Source organism: Telmatherina bonti (assembly GCF_933228915.1).
Source record: "Telmatherina bonti genome assembly, chromosome: 13".
Taxonomy (NCBI): Eukaryota; Metazoa; Chordata; class Actinopteri; order Atheriniformes; family Telmatherinidae; genus Telmatherina; species Telmatherina bonti.
The window spans coordinates 37,008,499-37,026,522 of NC_136611.1; the positions used below are offsets into that span (position 1 = coordinate 37,008,499).

Consider the following 18,024-nt stretch of genomic DNA (forward strand, 5'->3'; position numbering starts at 1 on the left):
GAAAGCTTTAAATGCTCCTGCAAAAAAACAAACCTCTACATAGAATGGTGCTGAAAGGTTTCCACCATTTGGATGAAGAGTTTACGGACCACTAGTGGTGGTTAGTAAACCGTTTGTGACTAAAGCATTGAGGTTGAGAACGTCTGCAAGTCGGTGGTTTCTGAACTGAAGCTTTATTTCCAGGTGACTGATCTGAGAAAGCTCATGTTTGACTTTTAAACGCTGCAAATCTAGCATGGAAAGCAGTGGCAAAAACAGGACGGAGTTTCTGTAAGAACCCAGTGAACAGTGGAAATACTTTAACTTTAATAACGAAAGGATTCACAGAATTAAAGATCCTGGAAGAGACTGTTGACGCCTGCAGAGAGGAATAAGCAGGTTAGATCTGAGGACAAACGAAATCCGACATGCTGCTGTTTCCTGCAGCGACTGTCACATTAAAAACAAACAAGGTGAGAAAATGAACCTTTTATTCATCTTAAACAATGGTGTTAAACTGTGGAGGAACATTGACAAGAGTCTGAACACAAACTTTACTCTTTGTAGCATTTCTCCTCCCGGCGGACCATCCACACATCAGAATCCTCAGATTTACAAGCAGCAACAACAGAAACATGTTTTCAGGGTGGAAGTCTGCAGCCGAGACGTTTACAGATATCAAAGTTCTCATCTCATTTAGTCCAACATTCATCCAAACAAATCAGCTCAAACTGACAAAAAGGTCCCAGAAACAAAAACTGCTCGTCTTCACAAGACTACTACTACTTCTTCTTCTTCTTGCTCTTCTTTCCTCCTTCTCCCTGCTGAGAGCTGGTGTCGCCTCCTCCGCTCTTCTGAGTGCGAGTCTTTAGTTTAGGGATCATCTCTACGACGTAGAACATCACGTCTTTACCTGAAAATAAACCCAAACATCACGTCTATACCAGGAAATAAACCCAAACATCACGTCTATACCAGGAAATAAACCCAAACATCACGTCTATACCTGGAAATAAACCCAAACGTCACGTCTATACCTGGAAATAAACCCAAACATCACGTCTATACCTGGAAATAAACCCAAACATCACGTCTATACCTGGAAATAAACCCAAACATCACGTCTATACCTGGAAATAAACCCAAACATCACGTCTTTACCTGGAAATAAACCCAAACGTCACGTCTTTACCAGGAAATAAACCCAAACATCACGTCTATACCTGGAAATAAACCCAAACATCACGTCTTTACCTGGAAATAAACCCAAACATCACGTCTTTACCTGGAAATAAACCCAAACATCACGTCTATACCTGGAAATAAACCCAAACATCACATCTTTACCTGGAAATAAACCCAAACATCACGTCTATACCTGGAAATAAACCCAAACATCACGTCTTTACCTGGAAATAAACCCAAACATCACGTCTATACCTGGAAATAAACCCAAACATCACGTCTATACCTGGAAATAAACCCAAACATCACGTCTTTACCTGGAAATAAACCCAAACATCACGTCTATACCTGGAAATAAACCCAAACATCACGTCTATACCAGGAAATAAACCCAAACATCACGTCTATACCAGGAAATAAACCCAAACATCACGTCTTTACCTGGAAATAAACCCAATCGTCACGTCTTTACCTGGAAATAAACCCAAACATCACGTCTTTACCTGGAAATAAACCCAAACATCACGTCTTTACCTGGAAATAAACCCAAACATCACGTCTATACCAGGAAATAAACCCAAACATCACGTCTTTACCTGGAAATAAACCCAAACATCACGTCTTTACCTGGAAATAAACCCAAACATCACGTCTTTACCTGGAAATAAACCCAAACATCACGTCTTTACCTGGAAATAAACCCAAACATCACGTCTTTACCTGGAAATAAACCCAAACATCACGTCTTTACCTGGAAATAAACCCAAACATCACGTCTTTACCTGGAAATAAACCCAAACATCACGTCTTTACCTGGAAATAAACCCAAACATCACGTCTTTACCAGGAAATAAACCCAAACATCACGTCTATACCAGGAAATAAACCCAAACATCACGTCTTTACCTGGAAATAAACCCAAACATCACGTCTATACCTGGAAATAAACCCAAACATCACGTCTATACCAGGAAATAAACCCAAACATCACGTCTATACCAGGAAATAAACCCAAACATCACGTCTATACCTGGAAATAAACCCAAACATCACGTCTATACCTGGAAATAAACCCAAACATCACGTCTATACCAGGAAATAAACCCAAACATCACGTCTATACCTGGAAATAAACCCAAACATCACGTCTTTACCTGGAAATAAATCCAAACATCACGTCTTTACCAGGAAATAAACCCAAACATCACGTCTTTACCTGGAAATAAACCCAAACATCACGTCTATACCAGGAAATAAACCCAAACGTCACGTCTATACCAGGAAAAAAACCCAAACATCACGTCTATACCTGGAAATAAACCCAAACATCACGTCTATACCTGGAAATAAACCCAAACATCACGTCTATACCTGGAAATAAACCCAAACGTCACGTCTATACCTGGAAATAAACCCAAACATCACGTCTATACCTGGAAATAAACCCAAACATCACGTCTATACCTGGAAATAAACCCAAACATCACGTCTATACCTGGAAATAAACCCAAACATCACGTCTATACCTGGAAATAAACCCAAACATCACGTCTTTACCTGGAAATAAACCCAAACATCACGTCTATACCTGGAAATAAACCCAAACATCACGTCTATACCTGGAAATAAACCCAAACATCACGTCTTTACCTGGAAATAAACCCAAACATCACGTCTATACCTGGAAATAAACCCAAACATCACGTCTATACCTGGAAATAAACCCAAACGTCACGTCTATACCTGGAAATAAACCCAAACGTCACGTCTATACCTGGAAATAAACCCAAACATCACGTCTATACCAGGAAATAAACCCAAACATCACGTCTATACCAGGAAATAAACCCAAACATCACGTCTATACCTGGAAATAAACCCAAACATCACGTCTATACCAGGAAATAAACCCAAACATCACGTCTATACCAGGAAATAAACCCAAACATCACGTCTTTACCAGGAAATAAACCCAAACATCACGTCTATACCTGGAAATAAACCCAAACATCACGTCTTTACCTGGAAATAAACCCAAACATCACGTCTTTACCAGGAAATAAACCCAAACATCACGTCTATACCAGGAAATAAACCCAAACATCACGTCTTTACCTGGAAATAAACCCAAACGTCACGTCTGTACCAGGAAATAAACCCAAACATCACGTCTATACCTGGAAATAAACCCAAACATCACGTCTATACCAGGAAATAAACCCAAACATCACGTTTATACCTGGAAATAAACCCAAACATCACGTCTATACCAGGAAATAAACCCAAACATCACGTCTATACCAGGAAATAAACCCAAACATCACGTTTATACCTGGAAATAAACCCAAACATCACGTCTATACCTGGAAATAAACCCAAACATCACGTCTATACCTGGAAATAAACCCAAACATCACGTCTATACCTGGAAATAAACCCAAACATCACGTCTATACCAGGAAATAAACCCAAACATCACGTTTATACCTGGAAATAAACCCAAACATCACGTCTATACCAGGAAATAAACCCAAACATCACGTCTATACCTGGAAATAAACCCAATCGTCACGTCTATACCTGGAAATAAACCCAAACGTCACGTCTTTACCTGGAAATAAACCCAAACATCACGTCTATACCTGGAAATAAACCCAAACATCACGTCTTTACCTGGAAATAAATCCAAACATCACGTCTTTACCTGGAAATAAACCCAAACATCACGTCTATACCTGGAAATAAACCCAAACATCACGTCTTTACCTGGAAATAAACCCAAACATCACGTCTTTACCTGGAAATAAACCCAAACATCACGTCTATACCAGGAAATAAACCCAAACATCACGTCTTTACCTGGAAATAAACCCAAACATCACGTCTATACCAGGAAATAAACCCAAACATCACGTCTATACCTGGAAATAAACCCAAACGTCACGTCTTTACCTGGAAATAAACCCAAACATCACGTCTATACCAGAAAATAAACCCAAACATCACGTCTTTACCTGGAAATAAATCCAAACATCACGTCTTTACCTGGAAATAAACCCAAACATCACGTCTATACCAGGAAATAAACCCAAACATCACGTCTTTACCTGGAAATAAACCCAAACATCACGTCTATACCAGGAAATAAACCCAAACATCACGTCTATACCTGGAAATAAACCCAAACATCACGTCTTTACCTGGAAATAAACCCAAACATCACGTCTTTACCTGGAAATAAACCCAAACATCACGTCTATACCAGGAAATAAACCCAAACATCACGTCTATACCTGGAAATAAACCCAAACATCACGTCTTTACCTGGAAATAAACCCAAACATCACGTCTATACCAGGAAATAAACCCAAACATCACGTCTTTACCTGGAAATAAACCCAAACGTCACGTCTTTACCTGGAAATAAACCCAAACATCACGTCTTTACCTGGAAATAAACCCAAACGTCACGTCTATACCTGGAAATAAACCCAAACATCACGTCTTTACCTGGAAATAAACCCAAACATCACATCTATACCTGGAAATAAACCCAAACGTCACGTCTATACCTGGAAATAAACCCAAACATCACGTCTATACCTGGAAATAAACCCAAACATCACGTCTATACCTGGAAATAAACCCAAACATCACGTCTATACCTGGAAATAAATCCAAACATCACGTCTTTACCAGGAAATAAACCCAAACATCACGTCTATACCAGGAAATAAACCCAAACATCACGTCTTTACCAGGAAATAAACCCAAACATCACGTCTTTACCAGGAAATAAACCCAAACATCACGTCTATACCTGGAAATAAACCCAAACGTCACGTCTATACCTGGAAATAAACCCAAACATCACGTCTATACCTGGAAATAAACCCAAACATCACGTCTATACCAGGAAATAAACCCAAACATCACGTCTATACCTGGAAATAAACCCAAACATCACGTCTATACCAGGAAATAAACCCAAACATCACGTCTATACCAGGAAATAAACCCAAACATCACGTCTTTACCAGGAAATAAACCCAAACATCACGTCTATACCTGGAAATAAACCCAAACATCACGTCTATACCTGGAAATAAACCCAAACATCACGTCTTTACCAGGAAATAAACCCAAACATCACGTCTATACCAGGAAATAAACCCAAACATCACGTCTTTACCTGGAAATAAACCCAAACGTCACGTCTATACCAGGAAATAAACCCAAACATCACGTCTTTACCTGGAAATAAACCCAAACATCACGTCTATACCAGGAAATAAACCCAAACATCACGTCTATACCTGGAAATAAACCCAAACATCACGTCTATACCAGGAAATAAACCCAAACATCACGTCTATACCTGGAAATAAACCCAATCGTCACGTCTATACCTGGAAATAAACCCAAACGTCACGTCTTTACCTGGAAATAAACCCAAACATCACGTCTATACCTGGAAATAAACCCAAACATCACGTCTTTACCTGGAAATAAACCCAAACGTCACGTCTTTACCTGGAAATAAACCCAAACATCACGTCTATACCTGGAAATAAACCCAAACATCACGTCTTTACCTGGAAATAAATCCAAACATCACGTCTTTACCTGGAAATAAACCCAAACATCCAGTCTATACCTGGAAATAAACCCAAACATCACGTCTTTACCTGGAAATAAACCCAAACATCACGTCTTTACCTGGAAATAAACCCAAACATCATGTCTATACCAGGAAATAAACCCAAACATCACGTCTTTACCTGGAAATAAACCCAAACATCACGTCTATACCAGGAAATAAACCCAAACATCACGTCTATACCTGGAAATAAACCCAAACGTCACGTCTTTACCTGGAAATAAACCCAAACATCACGTCTATACCAGAAAATAAACCCAAACATCACGTCTTTACCTGGAAATAAATCCAAACATCACGTCTTTACCTGGAAATAAACCCAAACATCACGTCTATACCAGGAAATAAACCCAAACATCACGTCTTTACCTGGAAATAAACCCAAACATCACGTCTATACCAGGAAATAAACCCAAACATCACGTCTATACCTGGAAATAAACCCAAACATCACGTCTTTACCTGGAAATAAACCCAAACATCACGTCTTTACCTGGAAATAAACCCAAACATCACGTCTTTACCTGGAAATAAACCCAAACATCACGTCTATACCTGGAAATAAACCCAAACATCACGTCTATACCAGGAAATAAACCCAAACATCACGTCTTTACCTGGAAATAAACCCAAACATCACGTCTTTACCTGGAAATAAACCCAAACATCACGTCTTTACCTGGAAATAAACCCAAACATCACGTCTATACCAGGAAATAAACCCAAACATCACGTCTATACCTGGAAATAAACCCAAACATCACGTCTTTACCTGGAAATAAACCCAAACATCACGTCTATACCAGGAAATAAACCCAAACATCACGTCTTTACCTGGAAATAAACCCAAACGTCACGTCTTTACCTGGAAATAAACCCAAACATCACGTCTTTACCTGGAAATAAACCCAAACGTCACGTCTATACCTGGAAATAAACCCAAACATCACGTCTATACCTGGAAATAAACCCAAACGTCACGTCTATACCTGGAAATAAACCCAAACATCACGTCTTTACCAGGAAATAAACCCAAACATCACGTCTATACCAGGAAATAAACCCAAACATCACGTCTATACCTGGAAATAAACCCAAACATCACGTCTTTACCTGGAAATAAACCCAAACATCACGTCTATACCTGGAAATAAACCCAAACATCACGTCTTTACCTGGAAATAAACCCAAACATCACGTCTATACCAGGAAATAAACCCAAACATCACGTCTTTACCTGGAAATAAACCCAAACGTCACGTCTTTACCTGGAAATAAACCCAAACATCACGTCTATACCTGGAAATAAACCCAAACATCACGTCTTTACCTGGAAATAAATCCAAACATCACGTCTTTACCTGGAAATAAACCCAAACATCACGTCTATACCTGGAAATAAACCCAAACATCACGTCTATACCTGGAAATAAACCCAAACATCATGTCTACCTGGAAATAAACCCAAACATCACGTCTATACCTGGAAATAAACCCAAACGTCACGTCTTTACCTGGAAATAAACCCAAACATCACGTCTATACCTGGAAATAAACCCAAACATCACGTCTATACCTGGAAATAAACCCAAACATCACGTCTATACCTGGAAATAAACCCAAACATCACGTCTATACCTGGAAATAAACCCAAACATCACGTCTATACCTGGAAATAAACCCAAACATCACGTCTATACCTGGAAATAAACCCAAACATCATGTCTACCTGGAAATAAACCCAAACATCACGTCTATACCTGGAAATAAACCCAAACGTCACGTCTTTACCTGGAAATAAACCCAAACATCACGTCTATACCTGGAAATAAATCCAAACATCACGTCTTTACCTGGAAATAAACCCAAACATCACGTCTATACCTGGAAATAAACCCAAACATCACGTCTATACCTGGAAATAAACCCAAACATCATGTCTATACCTGGAAATAAACCCAAACATCACGTCTATACCTGGAAATAAACCCAAACATCACGTCTTTACCAGGAAATAAACCCAAACATCACGTCTTTACCTGGAAATAAACCCAAACATCACGTCTATACCTGGAAATAAACCCAAACATCACGTCTATACCTGGAAATAAACCCAAACATCACGTCTATACCTGGAAATAAACCCAAACATCACGTCTTTACCTGGAAATAAACCCAAACATCACGTCTATACCTGGAAATAAACCCAAACATCACGTCTATACCTGGAAATAAACCCAAACTTCACGTCTATACCTGGAAATAAACCCAAACGTCACGTCTATACCTGGAAATAAACCCAAACGTCACGTCTATACCTGGAAATAAACCCAAACATCACGTCTATACCTGGAAATAAACCCAAACATCACGTCTATACCTGGAAATAAACCCAAACATCACGTCTTTACCTGGAAATAAACCCAAACGTCACGTCTATACCTGGAAATAAACCCAAACATCACGTCTATACCTGGAAATAAACCCAAACTTCACGTCTTTACCTGGAAATAAACCCAAACGTCACGTCTATACCTGGAAATAAACCCAAACATCACGTCTTTACCTGGAAATAAACCCAAACATCACGTCTTTACCTGGAAATAAACCCAAACATCACGTCTATACCAGGAAATAAACCCAAACATCACGTCTATACCTGGAAATAAACCCAAACATCACGTCTATACCAGGAAATAAACCCAAACGTCACGTCTATACCTGGAAATAAACCCAAACATCACGTCTTTACCTGGAAATAAACCCAAACATCACGTCTATACCTGGAAATAAACCCAAACATCACGTCTATACCTGGAAATAAACCCAAACATCACGTCTTTACCTGGAAATAAACCCAAACATCACGTCTATACCTGGAAATAAACCCAAACATCACGTCTATACCAGGAAATAAACCCAAACATCACGTCTATACCAGGAAATAAACCCAAACATCACGTCTATACCAGGAAATAAACCGAAACATCACGTCTATACCTGGAAATAAACCCAAACGTCACGTCTATACCTGGAAATAAACCCAAACATCACGTCTATACCTGGAAATAAACCCAAACATCACGTCTTTACCTGGAAATAAACCCAAACGTCACGTCTATACCTGGAAATAAACCCAAACATCACGTCTATACCTGGAAATAAACCCAAACTTCACGTCTTTACCTGGAAATAAACCCAAACGTCACGTCTATACCTGGAAATAAACCCAAACATCACGTCTTTACCTGGAAATAAACCCAAACATCACGTCTTTACCTGGAAATAAACCCAAACATCACGTCTATACCAGGAAATAAACCCAAACATCACGTCTATACCTGGAAATAAACCCAAACATCACGTCTATACCAGGAAATAAACCCAAACGTCACGTCTATACCTGGAAATAAACCCAAACATCACGTCTTTACCTGGAAATAAACCCAAACATCACGTCTATACCTGGAAATAAACCCAAACATCACGTCTATACCTGGAAATAAACCCAAACATCACGTCTTTACCTGGAAATAAACCCAAACATCACGTCTATACCTGGAAATAAACCCAAACATCACGTCTATACCAGGAAATAAACCCAAACATCACGTCTATACCAGGAAATAAACCCAAACATCACGTCTATACCAGGAAATAAACCGAAACATCACGTCTATACCTGGAAATAAACCCAAACGTCACGTCTATACCTGGAAATAAACCCAAACATCACGTCTATACCTGGAAATAAACCCAAACATCACGTCTATACCTGGAAATAAACCCAAACATCACGTCTATACCTGGAAATAAACCCAAACATCACGTCTATACTTGGAAATAAACCCAAACGTCACGTCTTTACCTGGAAATAAACCCAAACATCACGTCTATACTTGGAAATAAACCCAAACGTCACGTCTTTACCTGGAAATAAACCCAAACATCACGTCTATACCTGGAAATAAACCCAAAAATCACGTCTATACCTGGAAATAAACCCAAACATCACGTCTATACTTGGAAATAAACCCAAACGTCACGTCTTTACCTGGAAATAAACCCAAACATCACGTCTTTACCTGGAAATAAACCCAAACATCACGTCTTTACCTGGAAATAAACCCAAACATCACGTCTATACCAGGAAATAAACCCAAACATCACGTCTATACCAGGAAATAAACCCAAACATCACGTCTTTACCAGGAAATAAACCCAAACATCACGTCTATACCAGGAAATAAACCCAAACATCACGTCTTTACCAGGAAATAAACCCAAACATCACGTCTTTACCAGGAAATAAACCCAAACATCACGTCTTTACCAGGAAATAAACCCAAACATCACGTCTATACCTGGAAATAAACCCAAACATCACGTCTATACCTGGAAATAAACCCAAACATCACGTCTATACCTGGAAATAAACCCAAACATCACGTCTATACCTGGAAATAAACCCAAACATCACGTCTTTACCAGGAAATAAACCCAAACATCACGTCTATACCTGGAAATAAACCCAAACATCACGTCTTTACCAGGAAATAAACCCAAACATCACGTCTATACTTGGAAATAAACCCAAACGTCACGTCTTTACCTGGAAATAAACCCAAACATCACGTCTATACCTGGAAATAAACCCAAACATCACGTCTTTACCTGGAAATAAACCCAAACATCACGTCTTTACCTGGAAATAAACCCAAACATCACGTCTATACCAGGAAATAAACCCAAACATCACGTCTATACCAGGAAATAAACCCAAACATCACGTCTTTACCAGGAAATAAACCCAAACATCACGTCTATACCAGGAAATAAACCCAAACATCACGTCTTTACCAGGAAATAAACCCAAACATCACGTCTTTACCAGGAAATAAACCCAAACATCACGTCTTTACCAGGAAATAAACCCAAACATCACGTCTTTACCAGGAAATAAACCCAAACATCACGTCTATACCTGGAAATAAACCCAAACATCACGTCTTTACCTGGAAATAAACCCAAACATCACGTCTTTACCTGGAAATAAACCCAAACGTCACGTCTATACCTGGAAATAAACCCAAACGTCACGTCTATACCTGGAAATAAACCCAAACGTCACGTCTTTACCTGGAAATAAACCCAAACATCACGTCTTTACCTGGAAATAAACCCAAACATCACGTCTTTACCTGGAAATAAACCCAAACATCACGTCTTTACCAGGAAATAAACCCAAACATCACGTCTTTACCAGGAAATAAACCCAAACATCACGTCTATACCTGGAAATAAACCCAAACATCACGTCTATACCTGGAAATAAACCCAAACATCACGTCTTTACCAGGAAATAAACCCAAACATCACGTCTATACCTGGAAATAAACCCAAACATCACGTCTTTACCAGGAAATAAACCCAAACATCACGTCTATACCAGGAAATAAACCCAAACATCACGTCTTTACCAGGAAATAAACCCAAACGTCACGTCTATACCAGGAAATAAACCCAAACATCACGTCTTTACCTGGAAATAAACCCAAACATCACGTCTATACCAGGAAATAAACCCAAACATCACGTCTATACCAGGAAATAAACCCAAACATCACGTCTATACCAGGAAATAAACCCAAACATCACGTCTATACCAGGAAATAAACCCAAACATCACGTCTTTACCTGGAAATAAACCCAAACATCACGTCTTTACCTGGAAATAAACCCAAACATCACGTCTTTACCTGGAAATAAACCCAAACATCACGTCTATACCTGGAAATAAACCCAAACGTCACGTCTATACCTGGAAATAAACCCAAACATCACGTCTATACCTGGAAATAAACCCAAACATCACGTCTTTACCAGGAAATAAACCTAAACGTCACGTCTTTACCTGGAAATAAACCCAAACATCACGTCTTTACCAGGAAATAAACCTAAACGTCACGTCTATACCAGGAAATAAACCCAAACATCACGTCTTTACCTGGAAATAAACCCAAACATCACGTCTTTACCAGGAAATAAACCCAAACGTCACGTCTATACCAGGAAATAAACCCAAACGTCACGTCTATACCAGGAAATAAACCCAAACGTCACGTCTATACCTGGAAATAAACCCAAACGTCACGTCTTTACCTGGAAATAAACCCAAACATCACGTCTTTACCTGGAAATAAACCCAAACATCACGTCTATACCTGGAAATAAACTATATTGATAAAGCAGAGGTGATTATGCTGGTACTTTACTGGTCTGTCCCACGGGAGATCAGATTGAGCTGACTGTGAAGCTGAACTAAAACCAATCTGAGGCTCCTGGATGGAGGATAAAAAGTGGGCGGGGCTTCCTGATGGGAGACTTACGGGAACTGAATTTGTCCTGACACAGGCTGCCGTCTGCCTGTTTCATCTGAACTCTGACCCGACCTTTGAACTGGACATCCCTGTTCCACTCTCTGGGATGCATCTTGTTCTGGAACACACACACACACACACACACATGAGCAAACACCCATTTAACTCTGATGTGTGTGTGCTCGGGCTGCAAGGTTTACCTCCACATAAACAGTCATCCCTGCAGCCGTGAGGACGTCTCTAATCTCTGCACAGGAAGGATTCTCCACCGCCTGCAGACATTACATCATCATCATCATCATCATCAGGTCCGAAGCAGACAGTCAACAACAACAGAAAGTCATCGTTCAGGCAGCAGCTGGCAGTCATTCCAGACCTTCTCGGTGGGAATCCTTCGTCCTTCCGCCAGGGTCTTCTTGCTGTTGATGTAGACGGGGTAGAGGCAGATGAACCTGAAAGACAGTCGCTCGGTTTTAACGCCTACAGCTCTACTCCCAGCACAGTAAACATCCTGACGTGGCATCATCTCAGCGAGAGACGCTCGTTTTAAAGTCACGACTGTGAACCGAAGCCACCCAAAAGCCTTTTATCTTCCGTACGGAAGAGGATCTGACATTTACCAGTGTTGCAGTTCCTGGACGGCGGCAGGACGACCGGTGTGACACGTCACACTCAGACGAAACGTCCGCCATTCTGCTCCACACTCCTTACCAGTTAACTGGATGGGACTGATCAGTACTCAGATCCACACTCATTATTAGCAAATCCACCTTTCTACTGGTTTTTCTTTCATGTTCTTGACTGTCCACTCCTCCTTTATCCAGCACTGCCCCGTCCGTCCATCCATCCATCCATCTTCTGCCGCTTATCCGGGGTCGGGTCGCGGGGGCAGCAGCCTAAGCAGGGAAGCCCAGACTTCCCTCTCTCCAGCCACGTTTGCCAACTCTGCGGGGGGATCCCGAGGAGTTCCCAGGCCAGCCGAGAGATATAATCCCTCCAGCGTGTCCTGGGTCTTCCCCGGGGTCTCCTCCCAGAGGGACGTGCCTGGAACACCTCACCAGGGAGGTCCAGGAGGCATCCTGACCAGATGCCCCGAGCCACCTCAACTGGTTCCTCTCGATGCGAAGGAGCAGCGGCTCTACTCTGAGCCCCTCCCGGATGACCGAGCTCCTCACCCTATCTCTAAGGGAGAGCCCGGCCACCCTGCGGAGGAAACTCATTTCAGCCGCCTGTATACGAGATCTCGTTCTTTCGGTCACGACCCACAGCTCATCATGTTCCTGTCAGCAGGAATGTCTTGTGCCGTGTACAGAATGAGGGATGTGATGGTGACTGTCAGCCATAGTTACTGCTGTCGCTTTATCGACTGTGTGTCTACATTTGTTTCATTGAACCACAACAGACATTGTGCGTTTTCTTGAGGAGCAGGTATTGTTTAGGGTTCAGTCAGAAGCTCTTTCTTTAAAAGGGAACCTGAAATGCATCAATGAAATGATATTTAGAACTTTGATAACCACTAAGTACATGGAAGAAATCTGATTAATATGCCACAACTTGTCTTGTAATTCCCCCTTCATGGACACGCTGGACTTCATGGCCCCCCTTCCTGTCAAACATGAAGACACACGTAGCCATCAGGTTTAACGCAAAGCCTTGTCTAAATGTTGGATGGTAGTTCAGGGACTTTGTCTTGGCTGGATGCTGTATGTGTGTTAATGACTCCACAATACAACACAACCGTATCATTCAGACAACATGACAGGGAGGAAGTCACTGAACACTGCTTGGTCTCTATACACACTCCTTATCGCTACCACACACACCCAAAGTACTGAAAATACAGAAATGCTAAAATCACAGAACACCATCGTTGTGCAGGTTCCTCTGCCTGCATTATTTATGTCCAACTGAAGAGTTTATTACAGTTCAGTTTACAGCAAGAGAAGAGTCGGACCCTGAACCCCTCAGAGACCACACTGGTCTGATGAGACTGGTAGTCCCTCTTCACCTCCTCCACAGCGGAGCGTACCGGCTGCCGAGGTTCGCCTTCAGTTGTACCGTTGGGTACACGCCGATGTATCACCAAGGTCTTAAAAACTGTCTGAGAAACCAGAAAAATGTCCCGGATGTGCATCATCGCACTTCTGTACAAAGTTTTCTGTTTCTGAGAAACAGTCTGGTGCAGGAATCCCCAACCCAGGTCCAGGAGGACCGGAGTCCTGCAGGTTTTCCAAGTGTTCCTGCTGCAACACACCTGACTCAGACAAGCTCTGCACACATCTGCTAAACACACACTGATGTGAATCAGGTGTGTTTCAGCAGGAACACCTGGAAAACCTGCAGGACTCCGGTCCTCCGGGACCAGGACTGAGGATCCTGGTCTGATGGACGAGCCTCGCTGTGCGCCGGCTGTCATCAGATCATTTAGTCGCCACAAGGTGTTGTTGACTCTGACCTGCTGGCCAAAGTTCTAGCAGGAGAACTTCGTCTTCACCGTGAGATACTTCTCCCGCCCATCACCCCACAGCGTCTACCCTCGCCGCGCTGAACCCACAATGCACGTTGTGTCGTAGCCCGCTTCCTGTATTTGGTCCGCTTGAAACGGACCAAAACCTGGACCCCCCCCCCCACACACACACACACACACGAAGTGGACTTCCTGAGCATACGGACCAGGACCAGGAAGGACTGATTTTACTGTGATGACCCCATGGTGTTGATGGCGTCATCCGGCCTGTAAGCAGACCGGTGGGGGTCGGGACACAAGCTGACCTCTGCTTTTCACACAAACACCATCAACTTTTCCAAACACTTCATCGGGATTCAACTGAGTGCAGGAACTACTGAACGAAAACACATGTAATAAAAATTAAAACGAGGATTTAATAAATGTTTATCTTTAGAAGATATCTTACATTAAAAACCTCTAATTCATGCAGACATCCCTCCCCCTGCAGAGAACGTTTCATTAGTTTCATGTCACGGTGAACTTTTAATCCTTTCAGAAGTTTGTTATCATCTTCCTGCAGCCTCAGAATGACTGACACACACACACACACACACACACACACACACACACACACACACACACACACACACACACACACACACACCTGCATCAGACATGCAGCAGAATCATCTGATCAGGAATGTGGCAGACACGTTCATCCTTCATTTATTTAGTTATTTTTTTAGGAAAGGTCTGATAAGTTCATCAAATCCTGTTTGTCCCAACAAAACGAATGACTGCCCAGAGGATACTGACTCAAATGAAAGGAAATCAATCGATATGATCATATCTGTAGATCTGACCAACACATCCACGTCATGCTTTACAACCAGAGTCGTACGGGAAGAGGGAAGTGTCAAAACCAACCAAAACTTCTGTATATTAAGACCTTTGCTTTATAATCTATTTTTTATAATAAGACCTTTGCTTTATAACTTATTTTACATGTGGTTTAGTGGGACCATTAATTCAGAATGGTGTTTTAAACATGTTTCATTTCATAATTATTCCGCTTGCTTTGACTGAACGGTCACATTTTAGCAGAACTGGTTCCATAAACCCTGTTGAATGGACCCTCCATACAGATATTTACCGTCCACATGGACTCCTGAACAGGGTTTGGAGTCCTGTCCTGCTTTAAATGACGTAAATTATAATAAATTAATCTTTCGCGAAGCATTAGCACTGTTAGCTGCTAATCTTACCTCTCCTTGTCAGCAGGATTCTGGGTTAAATGAGCCATAGCTGGGAGCAATGCTTCACTCAACACAAACCGTCTGATCTGAGCCGCTAAATCACAGAATAAATGTTAAGATCTTTATATTTTTATTCCTACAGGCTGTTAAACATTCAGCCATACCACGCTTCTAGCTCTTCTTCGTCTGTTTTAATAGCGGTTGCCAAACAACGAGGAGGCGCGTTACCGCCACCAACCGGTAAAGAGTGTGGATGGCGATAGACAGCTGAAAAACGACTTCCACTATCCTCTACCTTTATCCTCTTCCTCTGCTTCTTTTCTACCTCTATCCTCTTCCTCTGTTTCTTTTCTTCCTCTATCCTCTTCCTCTGCTTTTCTACCTCTATCCTCTTCCTCTGCTTCTTTTCTACCTCTATCCTCTTCCTCTGTTTCTTTTCTACCTCTATCCTCTTCCTCTGCTTCTTTTCTACCTCTATCCTCTTCCTCTGCTTCTTTTCTACCTCTATCCTCTTCCTCTGCTTTTCTACCTCTATCCTCTTCCTCTGCTTCTTTTCTACCTCTATCCTCTTCCTCTGTTTCTTTTCTACCTCTATCCTCTTCCTCTGTTTCTTTTCTACCTCTATCCTCTTCCTCTGCTTCTTTTCTACCTCTATCCTCTTCCTCTGCTTCTTTTCTACCTCTATCCTCTTCCTCTGCTTTTCTACCTCTATCCTCTTCCTCTGCTTCTTTTCTACCTCTATCCTCTTCCTCTGCTTCTTTTCTACCTCTATCCTCTTCCTCTGCTTCTTTTCTACCTCTATCCTCTTCCTCTGCTTCTTTTCTACCTCTATCCTCTTCCTCTGCTTCTTTTCTACCTCTATCCTCTTCCTCTGCTTCTTTTCTACCTCTATCCTTTTCCTCTGTTTCTTTTCTACCTCTATCCTCTTCCTCTGCTTCTTTTCTACCTCTATCCTCTTCCTCTGCTTCTTTTCTACCTCTATCCTCTTCCTCTGCTTCTTTTCTACCTCTATCCTCTTCCTCTGTTTCTTTTCTACCTCTATCCTCTTCCTCTGCTTCTTTTCTACCTCTATCCTCTTCCTCTGCTTCTTTTCTACCTCTATCCTCTTCCTCTGCTTCTTTTCTACCTCTATCCTCTTCCTCTGCTTCTTTTCTACCTCTATCCTCTTCCTCTGCTTCTTTTCTACCTCTATCCTTTTCCTCTGTTTCTTTTCTACCTCTATCCTCTTCCTCTGCTTCTTTTCTACCTCTATCCTTTTCCTCTGTTTCTTTTCTACCTCTATCCTCTCATTAAGCCCCGTTTAGATTAAAATCCGTCCCTTCTCCAGACCTTTCCTGTAACATTTTACATGTAATCATCCCTGCCTTGAGTTTACCAAACATTTTCTTCCTTATTGATTTAGATTTGTTGCAGCGGAACATTACATGTTCTGTTGTTTCTGTTTTGTGGCAGAGTACACATCAATCCATGTTGTGTTTACCCATCCTGTCTCTGTCTTGGAATAATTCGATCACACTTTCTTCGTCCAATCACCTCCTCCTCACTCCCGCTGTCCTTTGAATTCCATAAAGCCATCTTCTTTTCTTTCTTCTTACCACTCTTCATACCATTGCTCCCTAATTTTATGCTTAATAATACATCTTCACATTTTACCATATCTACCTGTCCAGGCAAGCTCTTCTTTCTTTGCCCACTCCTTAGCCCTCTCCCATCTGCCAGTTCAGTCCCATTTACCCCAGTATGAGCCGAGACCCAGAGAACTGTTACGACCATCCCACCGTCTGGATTTCTATCTTTATGTCTGGTCTGCTTTTTGAATATCTGTTTTTGAGTTTGAAGAAACCAGTGAACTTAAATGTTTTGTACCTTCTGTTAAAGCTAATAATAGTGCTACTATCTCTGCAGGGGGAACTGGTCATGTCCTCCTTGCACTCTGACCTCTGGCACGATGTGCCGTTCCTCCTGTACCACCTCCAGGACTTATGGATACATTCTGATACAAAAACTTTCAACATATGTCTTCACAGAACCTGAATCACAATTCTCTCTCTTGTTCCTGATCTTCCTTCCCAGCAAGGTGAAGTCCATGCTGGCATTACTGATAGGCTGATGTTT

General features: G+C 41.5%; 1 protein-coding gene across 2 annotated transcripts; it reads right to left on the minus strand.

Moving 5' to 3' along the window:
• Positions 1 to 456: 456 nt before the first annotated feature.
• On the minus strand, positions 457 to 16,104 carry srp19 (signal recognition particle 19). Of its 2 annotated transcripts, XM_079251323.1 has the most exons (6): positions 16,074 to 16,092; positions 15,919 to 16,003; positions 12,581 to 12,656; positions 12,405 to 12,476; positions 12,214 to 12,322; positions 457 to 892 (listed from the first exon to the last, which is right to left on the minus strand). In XM_079251323.1, exons 2-6 carry the CDS (start codon positions 15,954 to 15,956, stop codon positions 762 to 764), a joined length of 426 nt encoding a protein of 141 aa, XP_079107449.1. In that variant the 5' UTR covers positions 15,957 to 16,003; positions 16,074 to 16,092; the 3' UTR covers positions 457 to 761. The 2 variants fall into 2 exon arrangements, with proteins under 2 accessions (XP_079107449.1, XP_079107448.1); XM_079251322.1 differs by having other exon boundaries at positions 15,919 to 16,104.
• Between the last annotated feature and the right edge of the window lie 1,920 nt (positions 16,105 to 18,024).

Excerpts from the sequence above, each read along its gene's own strand:
- srp19 (XM_079251322.1), bottom strand. The coding sequence starts at position 15,956 with ATGGCTCATTTAACCCAGAATCCTGCTGACAAGGAGAG. Across the intron at positions 12,323-12,404 it reads GGATGACTGTTTATGTGGAG|AACAAGATGCATCCCAGAGA; the intron begins GTAAACCTTGCA and ends TGTGTGTTCCAG. Across the intron at positions 893-12,213 it reads TCAGGACAAATTCAGTTCCC|GTAAAGACGTGATGTTCTAC; the intron begins GTAAGTCTCCCA and ends GTTTATTTTCAG.